General features: G+C 40.5%; 1 protein-coding gene across 7 annotated transcripts in view; it reads right to left on the reverse strand.

Annotated features, from left to right (window-relative positions):
* The window catches only part of CHCHD6 (coiled-coil-helix-coiled-coil-helix domain containing 6), a 323,428-nt gene that overhangs the window by 296,365 nt on the left and 13,029 nt on the right, over positions 1 to 14,034 (reverse strand). For 5 of the 7 annotated variants that reach the window (XR_011964677.1, XR_011964676.1, XM_072598346.1 and 2 more), the window contains exons 2-4: positions 9,688 to 9,868; positions 5,299 to 5,371; positions 1,388 to 1,532 (exon numbers count right to left, since the gene is read on the reverse strand). Coding sequence is in view for 5 of the 7 variants with exons in the window: in XM_072598346.1 (XP_072454447.1) it covers positions 1,388 to 1,532; positions 5,299 to 5,371; positions 9,688 to 9,868 (399 nt within the window). In the remaining 2 variants the exon portion in view is untranslated. The remainder of the gene's footprint in view (positions 1 to 1,387; positions 1,533 to 5,298; positions 5,372 to 9,687; positions 9,869 to 14,034) is intronic. The other 2 variants (XM_072598347.1, XM_072598344.1) reach the window with 1 other exon arrangement.

The following is a 14,034-nucleotide window of genomic DNA, read 5'->3' on the forward strand; positions in this document are numbered from 1 at the left end:
AAACCTATCAGCTTCAGGGTTCATAGAGGGGTCCAATTAGACAAGGTCTGGGAGTCCTATGATGACCTGAGGATCTTAAAAAAAGAAGGGAAAGAGAAGGGAAGAAGAATATAGGAGGTGTGAGGGGTAAAGGGAAAGGAAGGTTAGGGAAAATTAACTCACACAATCAGGGTGTATAGTAGTCTATATAAACAAGGAGGGGAACAGCTGACACTTGAACCTCACTCTCATGTGACTTGGGCAAAAGAAGAAAGAATACACACCAACAAACACATGCAGACACAGTTGGGTACAGACATGCATTCCACTCAAGAGGGAAAGAGAAGGGAATTAAAGGGAGGAAAAAATTAAAGAAGGGATTAGTCCTAAGGAAAACAGAGTCCAAGGACGTACAGAAATACTTCAAACTCTTTCTCAGGTGGCAAAGGATGGGAATCCGAGGAAGTGGCCATAAATTGAAGAACAGATGAATAAGCTATGGTATTTAAATGTGGTAGAAGGCTAGAGTGCTGAATTCTTATCAGAGTAATGACCAGTGAGAATTCCAAAGGACTAATGATGAAACGTTACCCAGCTCCTGACAATACAAAATGAGATGATTCTTTTGAACATTTGTTTAGATTAACAACTTCCCCCATACCACAGTCCCCTCTTCTAAAAATCTTGGTATTGGTCACCTGAAATCACAGGATTGCTGGATGACAGAAGTGAAAAGCCTATCAAGTCTAACCTGCTCTTCTGTACTGATGAGGTGCCATGAGCCAGACAGATTAAGTGACTTGGCCCTCTACTGCGAATAAGCCAAAGAGCCAGGTCCTGACCCCACAGCTGACTCTTTGCCCAGCACTCTTTCCATCATACATACTACAGCTGCATCTTAGAGTCACAGGATATCAGAGCTAGAAGGACATGTGAATGAGCAGACATCATCGAGCCTCATCAATTCATTTCACAAATAAGGAGACCAAGGTACGGAGACAGGGGAGCAGGTTTAGTGCTGGACAAAAAGAGACCTCAATTCTAGTCCTGATTCTCTGTTGTTAAGTCATTGCATGGCTCTGTGCCATCATTTTGCTTGTCTGGGCCTCAAACTTCTCATCTGTTAGATGAGGAGTTTGACCCAGATCTCTAAGGCTGCTTCCAACTCTAAAATTCTATGATTCTATGAAGTCCCTGATCCCAAGTCCCATAGCTAGTAAGTGTCAGGACTAGAATTAGACAATCTCATTCAGTACTCCTTCCCTAGGTAGGAGTTGCTTACAATAGAGAAAAAATAATAGAAGACTTAAGAATCTTTTAGAGCAAATGAGACTTCTGAGGCCAAGATGAGGCTTCTCAACTGAATACACAAATCCACAGGAGAGAATGCTAGAAAATCAGCACTCACCAGTTGGGCTGATCTCTGCTTCTCCTGGTTCACGTCACTCTTCTCCCATGGAAGGGAGGACTTCAGGTGTTCCCTGGACACCTCCCTTTCTCTCTTCACTAGCTGAAGTAGCTCTTCTTGGATCATGGCCTGTTCCTGTTCATATCTGTGCCAAGAGAGAATGGTGGACAGATGCAGATGCAGAGGCTATGAATGGCAGGATTCAGCCAGAGACTATGCGCACTGCCATGGGCTAGCAAGGTGGGTAGGGGATTTGTCTGGCAATAGAACTCTGCAACATGGAAGGAGAACTATAGCCTGAAGCATGGTTCTCAAAAGGGGTAATGATTAAAAGAATATTTGGCTCTGGAGAGTAGTTCTGTTCCATTAGTTATCTGTCTTTAAACCAGTGAGTTGAAAACACACCCCCTCCCACTCTGATACCCCTATCCTCCAGTGTTGGAAATATCAAAATGGCCCTCCAGGATAAGGCCCATACACATACCAGCATTTATGACATTACATGCTCCAGGGGAAAAAGCCAATTGTGCATATTACATGAGAAAACATAAATATGCCAATGCAAGAATCTGAGAGTTTCAAACCTTTATCAGTCACACAGCAGCACTAAAGCCAGACAGGCTTCAAAGATTGAAGGCTTCATTCTTTCCCCTTGGCACTATTTCCCTGAGTGTTAGAATATGAGAACTTGAATGTTTCAGGTGCCACTGGTGCCTTTACTCTAAACTCTGACTATTCAAATTCAGGATAAATGGAGACTATTCTTACGAGTGCTGGATTGAGGAAGACCAGGGTTAAGGGATACAGTCCTTGGTATAGAGAGAGTACAACACCTAACACAGGGATTAAAACTTTGAAGTTGGCTCATACCTTGGGATAATTGGTATCATTAGTTAGCCAGTCTTCTTAAAGGCCATGCAGAAGAAAAATGAGCCTCCAAATCAAAGAGTCAATCAGATGTTTCTTATTACTAGTCATCAGCATCCTTAGGCAATAGGCGTCCGAGGTCAGGTTTGATTCAGCCAGTTACAAGGTACAGTCTGGACCCAGCTTCTTCCCTTTTATTCTTCCCCAACAACTACTACAAAGACATTTAGACACTGTCTCTACCTAATCTTCTAGAGAGCACTAGGTCACTTTAAAAGGTTATTAAAATGGGGATTACTTGTATATAAATATTTGATTCTCAGCTTTCCCTAAAAAATAATTTTTTCTATTTCTTTAAATAATCTATTTTTTTTCTACTCCAAAATAAAACTGTCCTCTGGCAAGGGCAAGTCCCCAAAGTGAAGGCAATGCTGTCAGCCTTAGCCAAGCCCTATACAAAGATCTCCCTCACGAAGGAGAGGAAATGAAGGCTTGGGATATAGTTCTGCTGGGAGAAAGGAAGGCGTCTACAGAAAGAGAACACCTTCCAAAGGAAGAGAAGTCCCCTCAACAGACAAGAATTTAGGAAGTACCTACTATGTGTAAGACACTGGGAATACAAAGGCAAAAGTACAACAAAACCTACTCTCAGGAAGCTTAAATTCTAATAGAGAAGACAAGCACATACATAAGTATATACAGAATAAATATAAAAGGAATAAATGCAAATAAACAAATGCAGTGGTTTGGAAGGGAGGGGTATCTGAACGGCTTCAGGTAGCAGGTGACGCCTGAAAAGGGGCCTGAATGAAGAGAAGGTTTCTGTGAAGTGGGTGGGAAGGGCATATCTGCGAGGCACAGGGGATGAGTAATGCAGAGACACAGAAAAGAAATGGTTGTGTCATTTGATTATACCAAAAGACTTTGAGATGAAGGGAAGGCAAGAAGAGCGAGCTTATATTAAAAGGCCTCAGTTTTTTTTCTGTAAACAAGAAGGCCAATTTGCCTGGACCTTTGCTTACTGCAGGAGGGGAAGTAACATACAATGAGGCTGGAAAAATCAATTGGGCAAGTTTGTAATGGTCTTTAAAACCTGAACAAGTGAGTTTTATTTTACCCTAGAGATAACAGGCACTGTAGACTAGTGAGGTGGGGAATGACATAGTGAGACCTGCACTTACAATGGACTGTGGTGGGAAGACACTTGAGATGGGACAATCACCTAGGAAGCTGTGATAATAAACCAGACATCAGGGGGTAAGGGCCTGAATTCAGGTGGTGTCGCTGTATCCATAGAGAGACAAGGTCAGACATGAGAGAGGTTGTGGAGGTAGAAACTAAAAGTTTTGGCAACCGGTAAATATGTGGAATGAGTAAAAGTGAAGAATTAAGAATGATACTGAGATTCTAAGCCTGAAAAAAACCCTGGAAGAACAATGATGCCTTCAACAGAAACAATCAAGTGTGAAAGAGGGGTGGGTTTTGGGTGAAAGATAAATTCTGCTTTGGACATGATGAATTTTAAATGTCTCTGAGAGAACAGAGTTTAACATGGCCAATAGGAAGCTGATAGACAAAAGTTCAGAGGAAATACTGGATGGATATATTGATCTGAGAATCATTTGTACAGAGATGACAATTAAACCCATGAAAGCTGATAAGATCACCAACAGCGTTTCAAGAAGACCCAGGATAAAGTCTTAAGGAACACTCACAATCAGGGGGCATGATATGGGTAATGAGCCACCAAAGGAGACTCAAAAGGAGTAGTCAGACTAGTAGGAGGAGAACCAAGAGAAAGCAGCGTCATGAAATCTCAGAAAGCAAAGTGTGTCCAGAAGAAGGTGGTAAACAGTGTCAAATGTAGCAAAGAAGTCAAATGGGATGGGGACTAAGAAAAAGAAACTAAGAGAGCACTGTTAACTTTGGAGAAAGCAGTTTCAGATGAGTGACAAGGTCAAAAGCCAAACTGTAAAGGATGAGGAATGACTGAGAGAAGTGGAAGTGGAGGCAAATAGTGTAGACAGCTGAGAAGGAGAAGAGAGCTTGAAGGGATAGCTTTGAGTGAAGGTTTTTTTAAGGATGGTAGACACTTGGGTATGTGTTAAAGCAGTAAGTAAGAATTTAGTAGGTAGGAAAAAGTTGAAAATTAGAGAGCAAGGGGATAACTGGAAAACAAAGGAGAAGGTGGAAACGAGCACATGATGAGAAGTTGGCTTTGGAGAAGAACCAGCCCTTTGCTAGGGAAAGAAGGAGAAAGTGAGTGATGATACTAAGAGATTTTGAGATGAAGAGAAGGCAAGAAAAGTGAGCTTGTGTTAAAAAGCCTCATTTTCTTTTCTGTAAAGCAAAAAAGTAATAGAACTTAGCCGACAATATGGGAGCACAGAGAGTTAAGTGTTGGAGGCATGAGGAGAGAGGAGGGTTGGAATCTTTTGTAGGGAAAGTGAGACAGGGAATCAATGAGAGGAGAACAGTCAAGAGTGGTGCCTGCAAACTCCTGTTATGGGGAGGCTGACACCAAGAGCATTCAAGTTCAGGATTGCTGACTGGGTATCTACACTAAGACAGTGAGGCCCTGGGAGCAGGGAGCTACCAGGTTGCCAAAGGAGGAACTAACTGATTCAGGTCAGAAATGGAGCAGGTTAAAGCTTCTGTGCAATGGGAATGGGCCCATGAGTGGTCACTACACTTCCAGCCTGGGAAAGATGGGGAGACCAAATCTCAAAAAAATAAAACAACAACAAAAAATAATCAGAGAAGAGTCAAAAGGATTGCCTTACTACAGTGAGTAATACACTGAGGATCCAGCTGGATAATGAATTTATGGTGTACCCAGTCAGCAGGTTTCCTTGTCTTTCCTCATCTTTATTTTGTAGCACATGATAAGAGTACAGGGAGCAGATGGTAGAAGTAATCCAGGACAGGGGTTTGGCAAGGGGTGAGAACCAATAAGGCACGAGGAAAAGGGATTAAAAAACTGCTTATTGTCAATGACCTCCAGAAAACTAGACTGAGGACAGAAAGGGTTTACACGGCCTTACCTCCTGTACAGATCCTCTTCTGCTTCAGAGGGCTGACGGCTACTCTGGTTCTCAGCTTTGGGGGGTTTAGGGTCTATAAGAAGTAGAACACAAATGACCAATTACCAAAGAGAAGAAGGCAAACTAATAAAAGACACAGAAAGGCACATTAACTATCTCAGAAAGCTCTTGAAAGGGAGACTAAGAACTTAAATTTCCCTAAACCACTTCTTCCTCATTCTCCTACTCAGTGACTTCCCTTCTTCCATGTTGTGGTCTGCCAACAAGTACAAATAATCTCTGTAGTCAGACATTCTAAAGTCATTATCATGTCTCCAACCTGCTATGAAATCTGAGTTTTTACTGTCCAAAGCCCAAGAATCTAAGGGAAAAAAAAATGTATATATATATACATATATATATACACACACACATACACACATATACATACATACATCCACATATGTATATACATACATACTTGTATATATGTATATGTATATTGATATTCTTGTATGTGTACACCCACACCCACACCCACACACACCCACACACACACATATATCAATCTGGATCAGTCCCTTGATTTATCTAAGTATCTGTTTCTGACCAGGACACACTCAATAGGTTAAGAAAGGTCTCTCCACCATGATGAAAACTTCAAAGATTAGGGTTATACTGTAAACATTCCAGTTTCCTTAGAATGGCCCACTACTAATTTATTATCATGACTTTATCTAGACCCTTTCTGAACCTACTCATTTTCAGACTGCCCCTCTCTTGGAGGAACTGAGTTCCATAAATTTACTCCTGTCTATGTAAAATGCAGTATGGTCTTTAATTTATCTCTTTCTAGTTTTAAGAGGTAGCTTCTCACTCTAGAGTTCTGAGATTGAGTAAATAAATTCATGTTTATCCAGGAAAAGGCAGCTTCTATGAGCTAAGAAAAACCCTGAACTTGGAATCAGAGACCTGGATTTGAAACTGGCTTTGATACACTTACCAATTCTGTGACCATGGCTTAGTAATCTTAGTATGCCTTAATTTCCTCATCTACAAAATGGGGATAATAATACTTGTACTACATAACTCACAAGATTATTGTGCAGGAAAATAGTAACATGAATCATTATTATGTTCACTTTTGTCATCCCTCTCATAGGCGCCTCATGACCTCGGGACTTCAATCATTTTTCCCACTCAGGTTCTTGGCTTCCCAAACTGAAGTCCTAATTTTTTTTCAATCTATCTTCATAAGACAATCCCCCCATCTACTTGACCACATTAATTGCTCTCCACTGGATCTCCTTCAGTGACATTAAGGCTTTCTTGATGATCAACAACTACTGTGACATGAATTACTCCAAAAGTATAAGTGTTATACCTTTGGTTTTCTATAAGGCTAAGATAGTATTTGACTTCAATTTTTATCCTTTTAGGAATACTGAATTTGGCAACTTGAACATTCAAGCCTCCAGAATTAACCAACCTCTAACACGTAACCCCAAACCAGCTTTCACAGGCACTAAGCTAACTTGCCATATCCTTAACTGAGAGGAGGAGAAATCTTCAAAAACTCTCTATAGCAATACTGCTAGGTTTCCAACTTCATGTGAAATGAACTGTACTAGCTTTTAATTCAGTGGAAATGATTTTCATTTCTATTCATAAAATGAAAGATGAACTGATGAAGGAAACATCAAAGTTGCTTTAACTTTGAAATCAATACATTAAACTGTTTAGTCAATTTCAAAATATAAGTTTATATATAGTATTTTTCCTTCATAAATCTATTAAGAAGCTATAATTAAAATCCACACCCATTCAATAAAAAAGCAAAATATATTGTTACAACTAAAATTGAATAAATAATAACAAAATAAATGAATCATTATTCTTCAAGCTGCTAAACTTGCCAACTGTACAAAATCCTTTCTATTTCTACAAAAGGTACAACTAGTACATATGGGTCTCTGGCAACTGCCTTTGATTTGCCCTAAATTTACCTCTCAAGTTTGGATAAGTAAACCACTATTCCAGAGTTCTGAGATTCAGTAAATAAATGTAGTCCTCTCTGGAGAGACAGCCATGGTGTAGTGGAAGGAGAACTAAATTAGAAAACAGGTTTGACTCATGGCTCCGATACTAGCTGTGGGAAGACTGACAACTCACTAACCTTAACTGAGTCCCAATTTTCACATCTATATAATGGAGAAAATAAGACTTGCATTACTTACCTCATAAGGTTGTTGTAAAGAAAACACTTTGTAAAACTGAAAGGGCTGTATAAATGTGAGTTATTATTATGATGGCTGCCAAATACATACTGCATAGGGTTGCTCTGATGATCAAATAATATATGTGAACATTAATATATATGTCAGCCATTATTATGCTCATAGGGATTATGTCTTAGCTATCTTTCTACATCCTACAGAGCCTAGGACAGGTGACTGTGTGCAGTAGTCACTACCTATGTGTCTGATGAATTTTCCTTAGTTTGCTGGATGCCTAGTTTCCATGATTTGGTATAGTCTCTAAGCAAACTTCCCAAAATACTAGGGCAAGTATGAAGATGTACCAAACACAATCTCTGCCATCACGGAATATCACTTCAAGTAGGAGAAACAAGAAGTGCAAAGATAATCACAATACAAGGTAGCATGTGATGTGCTTCATTACAGTTGATGGAGTGGTAGGGGAACAACTGACTTAACCTCTGGTAGTCACTCACTGGGAAAGGGGTTTCCCTTATGAAGCAGAGCTGCTCTACCAGCCAATTAGAAAAAAAACAGCTTTTTGGCATACCTAGCCTGAAGTAAAACCTGAATTTCTGTAAAGTGAGTTATCAATCCTGGCTCTGCTACTGTTAGCTGTGTGACCCTGGGCAAGTTATCTGGCCTATTAGGGCCTCTTCAAAATGAGAGATTGGAATGGATGCTTTTCTTTGGTCTTGTCTCCTGCTTCTTATTGATAGTCAACACTATGTTTTGGAGAGAATACAGTAAGGGGCCAAATAGCCATAGAGTCCCAATTCAGATCATCTAAAGTCCAAGGAAGCAAGGAATATGGAATGAAACCAAAATATAATGCAGTATGTAGTAGAAAAAATATTGACCAAGTAATCAAAAGACACAGGTTCTAGTTCTAAGTCTATCGGCATTCCCTACTCTGGATCTCAGTAGGGATTGGACTAAATAACCTTCAAGGTCTCTTGCACTCCTAACATTTTGCTATTTTCAGAGTATCTGCTGGTGGCAATAAAACATAAAGGAAAACTAATTCATTCACAGAAACCTCAGAAAGAACTATGACTTCATGGCAGTTGGATTACAAACACAAAAACTAGGGGATGCTGCCAGGCAGAAGCTATGATACCACTGACTAGAACACAATCCTTTTAAAAATAACATTAAAATTCACTCCATTCTAGTGATTAAACAACAACCAATTGTGCTAGTACCCACCACCCCCACAGAGACTCCAAACACTTAGAGACAAGTATTTGCTTCCAGTCATGGAAATAATGTTATCTTCTCTATTTTTTACAGAAAGCATCTGAAACAGAATGAAGGGAAAGGGATTGGCCAAAATTACGCAGAGATCTGACCATCAACACAAAAATTTCTCTATACCCCACCAAGGAGCAGGATCCCACTATATATTTAAAGTCAAAGAATACCACACTGCAGTAAATATTTAAAAGGATCCATAATCTCATAAATTTGGTAGTTTCTTCCAGTGATGCAAGTCATAATCTGCCTGTTCTTTGTTACTCTTATTCATGTCATCATAGTGCTTCTTAGACTGTGCTGCGACCCCATATTCACAGTTAAAGAAGTGCTAACACAGTCCCAAGTAGAAAAAAGTTTAAGAAGCCCTGCTCTAAACAAGTCTATTGCAGTAGCTCTACCTGGAGTGCCTTCCCTACTTTCTTCAAACATCTCAAGGGTACCTGTACTCTGGATGTCTACTTGTCATCCCTCACTCTTGCCATATGACCAGACCATATTCTTTTCCCATTAAGCAATTTGTTGATAATACTGTGCAGTCCTGCTCTTTTCTAAAGTTTCTCATTGGTCATATTCTACAGCCTGCCCCCACCCACTATATACCTCTCCACTGCCCTCTATAAGATTACTCATGTCTCATTATCTAAAAGAAGTGATCTTCCATGTCTTGCTGCCATATAGCAGTATCAATGAAATTTCTGTATTAGAAACACAAGCCTTTTCATTCCAGGGAAGCTTAAGGTCAGAAAAAGAACTCTGCAAAGTGATGAAAAGGGAAAACGTACCCAAAAGAGCTGAGAATAAAAGGCATCCAAATGTGTTCAACAGAGTAATGAGTAATTCCTCAGTCACCTTTTTGTTTCTTGTTTCCCTAGGATCTCCCAGTAATCTACCATACCTGTCCTAGGATGCTTTGACTTGCCTTCTGAAGAACCAAATGCAAAAGATGAAGAATGAGAAAATGAAGGAGGAGGTGGTGAAGTAGATGTCGAAGCAGAAGGTGGTGATGCAGGAGATGGCTGCTGCACCCTTGATGATGCAGAGGGGTCCTTCATGCGGTTAACTACATCTTCAGAGAGCTATGGGGGAAAAGCAAGGGGAGGGGGACAGGAAAAAGGGAACAGTTAAGGAATAGTTATAAAATAACTACAGCCCACTACAAAGACCTTACCTCTTCCAAATGGAGGACAGGCAACACTCTTTCTGTTTTACAGAGAGAAGTTAGCATGTGGTTCTTGAGAAAACAGTTCACAAGTTCTTAAAGCAAAGTGTAGATCAGCTAAGAATAAACAGTCAAGTTCAATTCACTTGAACAATCATTTATTAAATGCCCATCTTATCATGCCTTCTGAAAACTCCACTCTGGTTAAAGTCTGATTCATGTGAGGTCTCCTCAATTCACATTCTTTCCATCTTCTGGCACTCACAGACACCTCAGAAAGTCACAGCCACTGGGGAGCCCATCTCCAGTGTTAGGTGCTCCTTCTTTCATGCCCCAATCCCCCGGGCTAGGACAAAAAGAAGGCACACTCCTTGACTGTCAATCCCACACTTCCAGACTGCTGCTTTACCATCAACTCAGCAACGCTCCTTGGAGGTTCACCCAACTCTAGCATCTGGTCCAGATCTTTACTGACACTGCTCTCTCTTCTATTGACACCGCTCTCTCTTCTTTCCCAAGGAGTCTAGCACCCGGTTCAAAACTGTCCTATCTACCCCCAAACCTATTCTCATACTGAAAGATTTCAATGTGCTCACTGACAGATCTTTGAATATTCTGGCCTCCCAAGTCAACAACCTTAAGTTTCATGACCTCTATTCTCATTTCATGTCAGTCACCTACAGAAGTGAGACTCACCATCACTTATAACTGTGCAACACCTCCATGGTCCTCAATTCTGAAATCATGTTCTTCCTGATCATAGCATCCTATACCTCCCATCTTTCCCTTCATTAAGCCCACTCTCCATCCTCACTGTGACTTCCAGTGCCTTTATCTTTCCCAGTTCTCTCAGGTCATCCCTTCACTAGCCTCATTTTTTTCTGTTCTTCACAGGCATAACCCAGTGGTTTTTTCATTCATTAAATAAACATTTAATAAGCACCTCCTGTTTGCCAGCACAGTGCTAGGGATATAAAGATACACACACACACACACACACACACACACACAGAAAACCAGCCCCTGCCCTCAAGTAGCTTACAAAGACAACAGGCACAGTAAAAATAAAAAATAATTTCCGAGGGGAAGGCACTAGCAACTAGAGAGAATCATAATGATCTTCAAGTTAGAAGTGGAATTTGAGCTAAGCTCTGAAAAAAAGTTAAAGATTCCAGGAGCCTGGAATGAGGAGGATATAAATTCTATGTACAGAGGAAGACCTGTTCAAAGGCACTGGTCCAAAAGAAGGAATGTCATAAATGAGGAACAGCAAACAGGCCAGTTAAACTTCAGCGTACAGTGGGTGAAGGAAAGCAATGTACAATAAGACTGAAGAAACGGCTAGAGCCAGGGTATGGAGAGTTTAAAGCAGCAGAGAGGTTTGTATTTTATCTTTACATGTCCAATAGGAAATACCAGAAACTCACATGGTCATAACTATGCTTTAGAAACTTCAGCTTGGCAGCTATGTGAAAGGTGGATCAGGTAGGCCCAGCACCTGGCAGTGGGGAGGCAGAGGTGGAAAAGGATAATCTGGGCCTGAAACAGGGTAGCAGCTATGGTAGTGGGCCAAAGGAAATATGGTGGGCAAGATATAATGTGGAGAGACAACTGATAGCATCTGACTACTGACTGAATGTGAGGGGTGATGGGAGGGAGAAAGTTGAAGATTATTCTTGAGAACCCAGATGACTGAAAATGTTGAGTCTAAGATGCCTACATTACATTGGAGATCCCAAAATGCAGCTGGTGATATGGCATTAACATTCAGAAGAGAGGCTAGGACTGACTCCATACATGTGGGAGCTGTCTGCAGAGAGGTGACAAGTCCATGGGAGTTGATGAGATCAATAAGAGGGTACAGAGAGAGGTAGGTCAATGGGAGAGTCTTAGGGTACAAGCATTCATCAGATATGGGGCAAGGATGATTATCCAATAAGATGAGAACGAGTGGCCAGACAGCTTGAAGGTTTGGCAAAGAATAAGAAGTTACAGGACAAGGAGGTTCAAAAGTATACCTAAAGGAACAAAGAAGGCAAATGGTAGGAATGATACAGGGGGTGTAGATAAGAATGAAAAACAAAAGGACTGGTTAACCACTTCAACTAGTTCATTTCATCAACTAGATCATTTCATCTTGCCTCTTTATCCTCAAGAAGTTTGTCTTCTACTAAGAAATACAACATGTGCAACAGACAAATAAATTCAAGACAAATTAAGGAAGATCAGGGCATTAACAAGAATCAACGAACAAGCATTTTAAGCTTCCTTCTAAAATGGCTTCCCACCTACTGCCCACATACCTAAACCAGCAAAATCTTAAAGTGCGAACTAGACTGAATAATGTTCAAGAACTCCAATGCAAAACTACAGTAAATGATTTCTTCCATTCCATAACTGCACAAAAAGTCAGCCAGGTACCTCCTTCTTCCTCCACCTTTTCCCAAGTAAAATCAGCACCAGGGTAGCCTCTCAGCAGAGAAGGACGCATAGACAAGTAGAACACGTTTGGAAGTAGTACACAGAATATATTAATATGCTTTTTTTTTTTTAAAGCAAGCAACATAAAATGGAGACTCAGTTGTATAAGGAATCTTTTTTTGTGTTCTGCTATGTGTATGAAAATAGTCTGTCTTATTTTGGTATTTTAGTTCAAAATAAAAAATAAATTAAAGTGGTTATTATGTGCCAGGTATTGTGCTAAGCACAGGAAATACAATTAGTTATCTGCCTTGAAGAACTTATATTCTGCAAGATAACATGTACATCTGTGTGTGTGTGTGTGTGTGTGTGTATTTAAATAATACATACTAAGTGAATAGGAAGTAGCATACTAGCAGCTGGGAAAATCTGTAAAGCCTTCCTGCCAAAGGTAGTGCTTGAGCTGACTCTTGAAGGAAACTACAGTTTCCAAGAGTGGAGGTAGGGAAGGAGTCAGGTAGGCGTGAGGAACAACCAATGCAAAGGAAGAGACAGAAGATAGTATAGTATGACTTATGTACAGAACAAACAAGAAAGGTAGAAGGGGAGCAAGCAATGAAAAACTCTAAATGGCAAGTGGAAATGTGTTTACCTTACTTTAGAGGCAACAGAAAGTACCTAGAGTAGAGGAGGAAGTCCAAAAAAGGCTCATTGCAGGAGGCCTGAGCTGAGCCTGAAATAGGCACTGGTGAGGAGGGAATGCATTTTGGCATGGAGGGCAGCCTGTGCAAGAGAAAGGAGGGGAGAGATGTAATGTTATTTTGGGGAAGAGCTAGTAGACAAAACAAACTAGGAAGTAGAGTACTAGAAAGAATGTAAGAAGAAATAAGTCTTGAAAGGACTCGGGAGTTGAACAACTCCTCTGAAAGAGCTAAATGCTGCTGGATAAAGTTACACAAAAAGGATGAAGTCATATACTACAAATGCATATCACCTAATCTCCTACTTTAAGAACTGGGGTCATGTCCTATGAACTACTTCATCTCCTCTACTGTACACCTAAAAGTCCCTTTGCCTTAGCCCTACACTCTCCCTCCCTTCAGTCCTTGAGGAAGAGCTGTTCTTTTTTCCTTACTAAGTCAACCCCCTCTACTTATGGATACTTCTAATTGATAGGAAGTATCTTCCTAATATTGAACCTGAACCTACCTCTTTGCAGCATCTACCCATTCCTCCAGAACCTCTCCACTGGTGCAAAAACTGAACAAATCTAGTTCCTCTCCCACCAGAGAGCCCTTCAAATTCTTGAAAACAGTTTTCAGATCCTCACTCTGCTTTCTCTGTCTAGTTTTCCATTTCCGTCAACCAATGCTCTTCACTAACTGTTCACATCTCTATCATCCTCAAAACCATTCAATGGTTCCCTGTCAACTAAATCCAAGATAAAAGACAAACCTCGGACCAACATTTTGAAGTTCTCCACAGTGTGACTCCCACCTACATTTCTAGTTTATTTCAAATTCATCCCCTTCACATGGTCTATATTTCAGCCAACTGGCCTGCCAGCTATGTCCCAGGTTCGACACTCCGTTTCTCACAAAGGAATTCATCTATCCTGAAAAGCACTCTCTCCTTTTCTTGGTACCTTAGAACCTCGTTTTC

The sequence above is a fragment of the Notamacropus eugenii genome, chromosome 3 (genome assembly GCF_028372415.1).
Source record: "Notamacropus eugenii isolate mMacEug1 chromosome 3, mMacEug1.pri_v2, whole genome shotgun sequence".
In the NCBI taxonomy this organism is placed as follows: Eukaryota; Metazoa; Chordata; class Mammalia; order Diprotodontia; family Macropodidae; genus Notamacropus; species Notamacropus eugenii.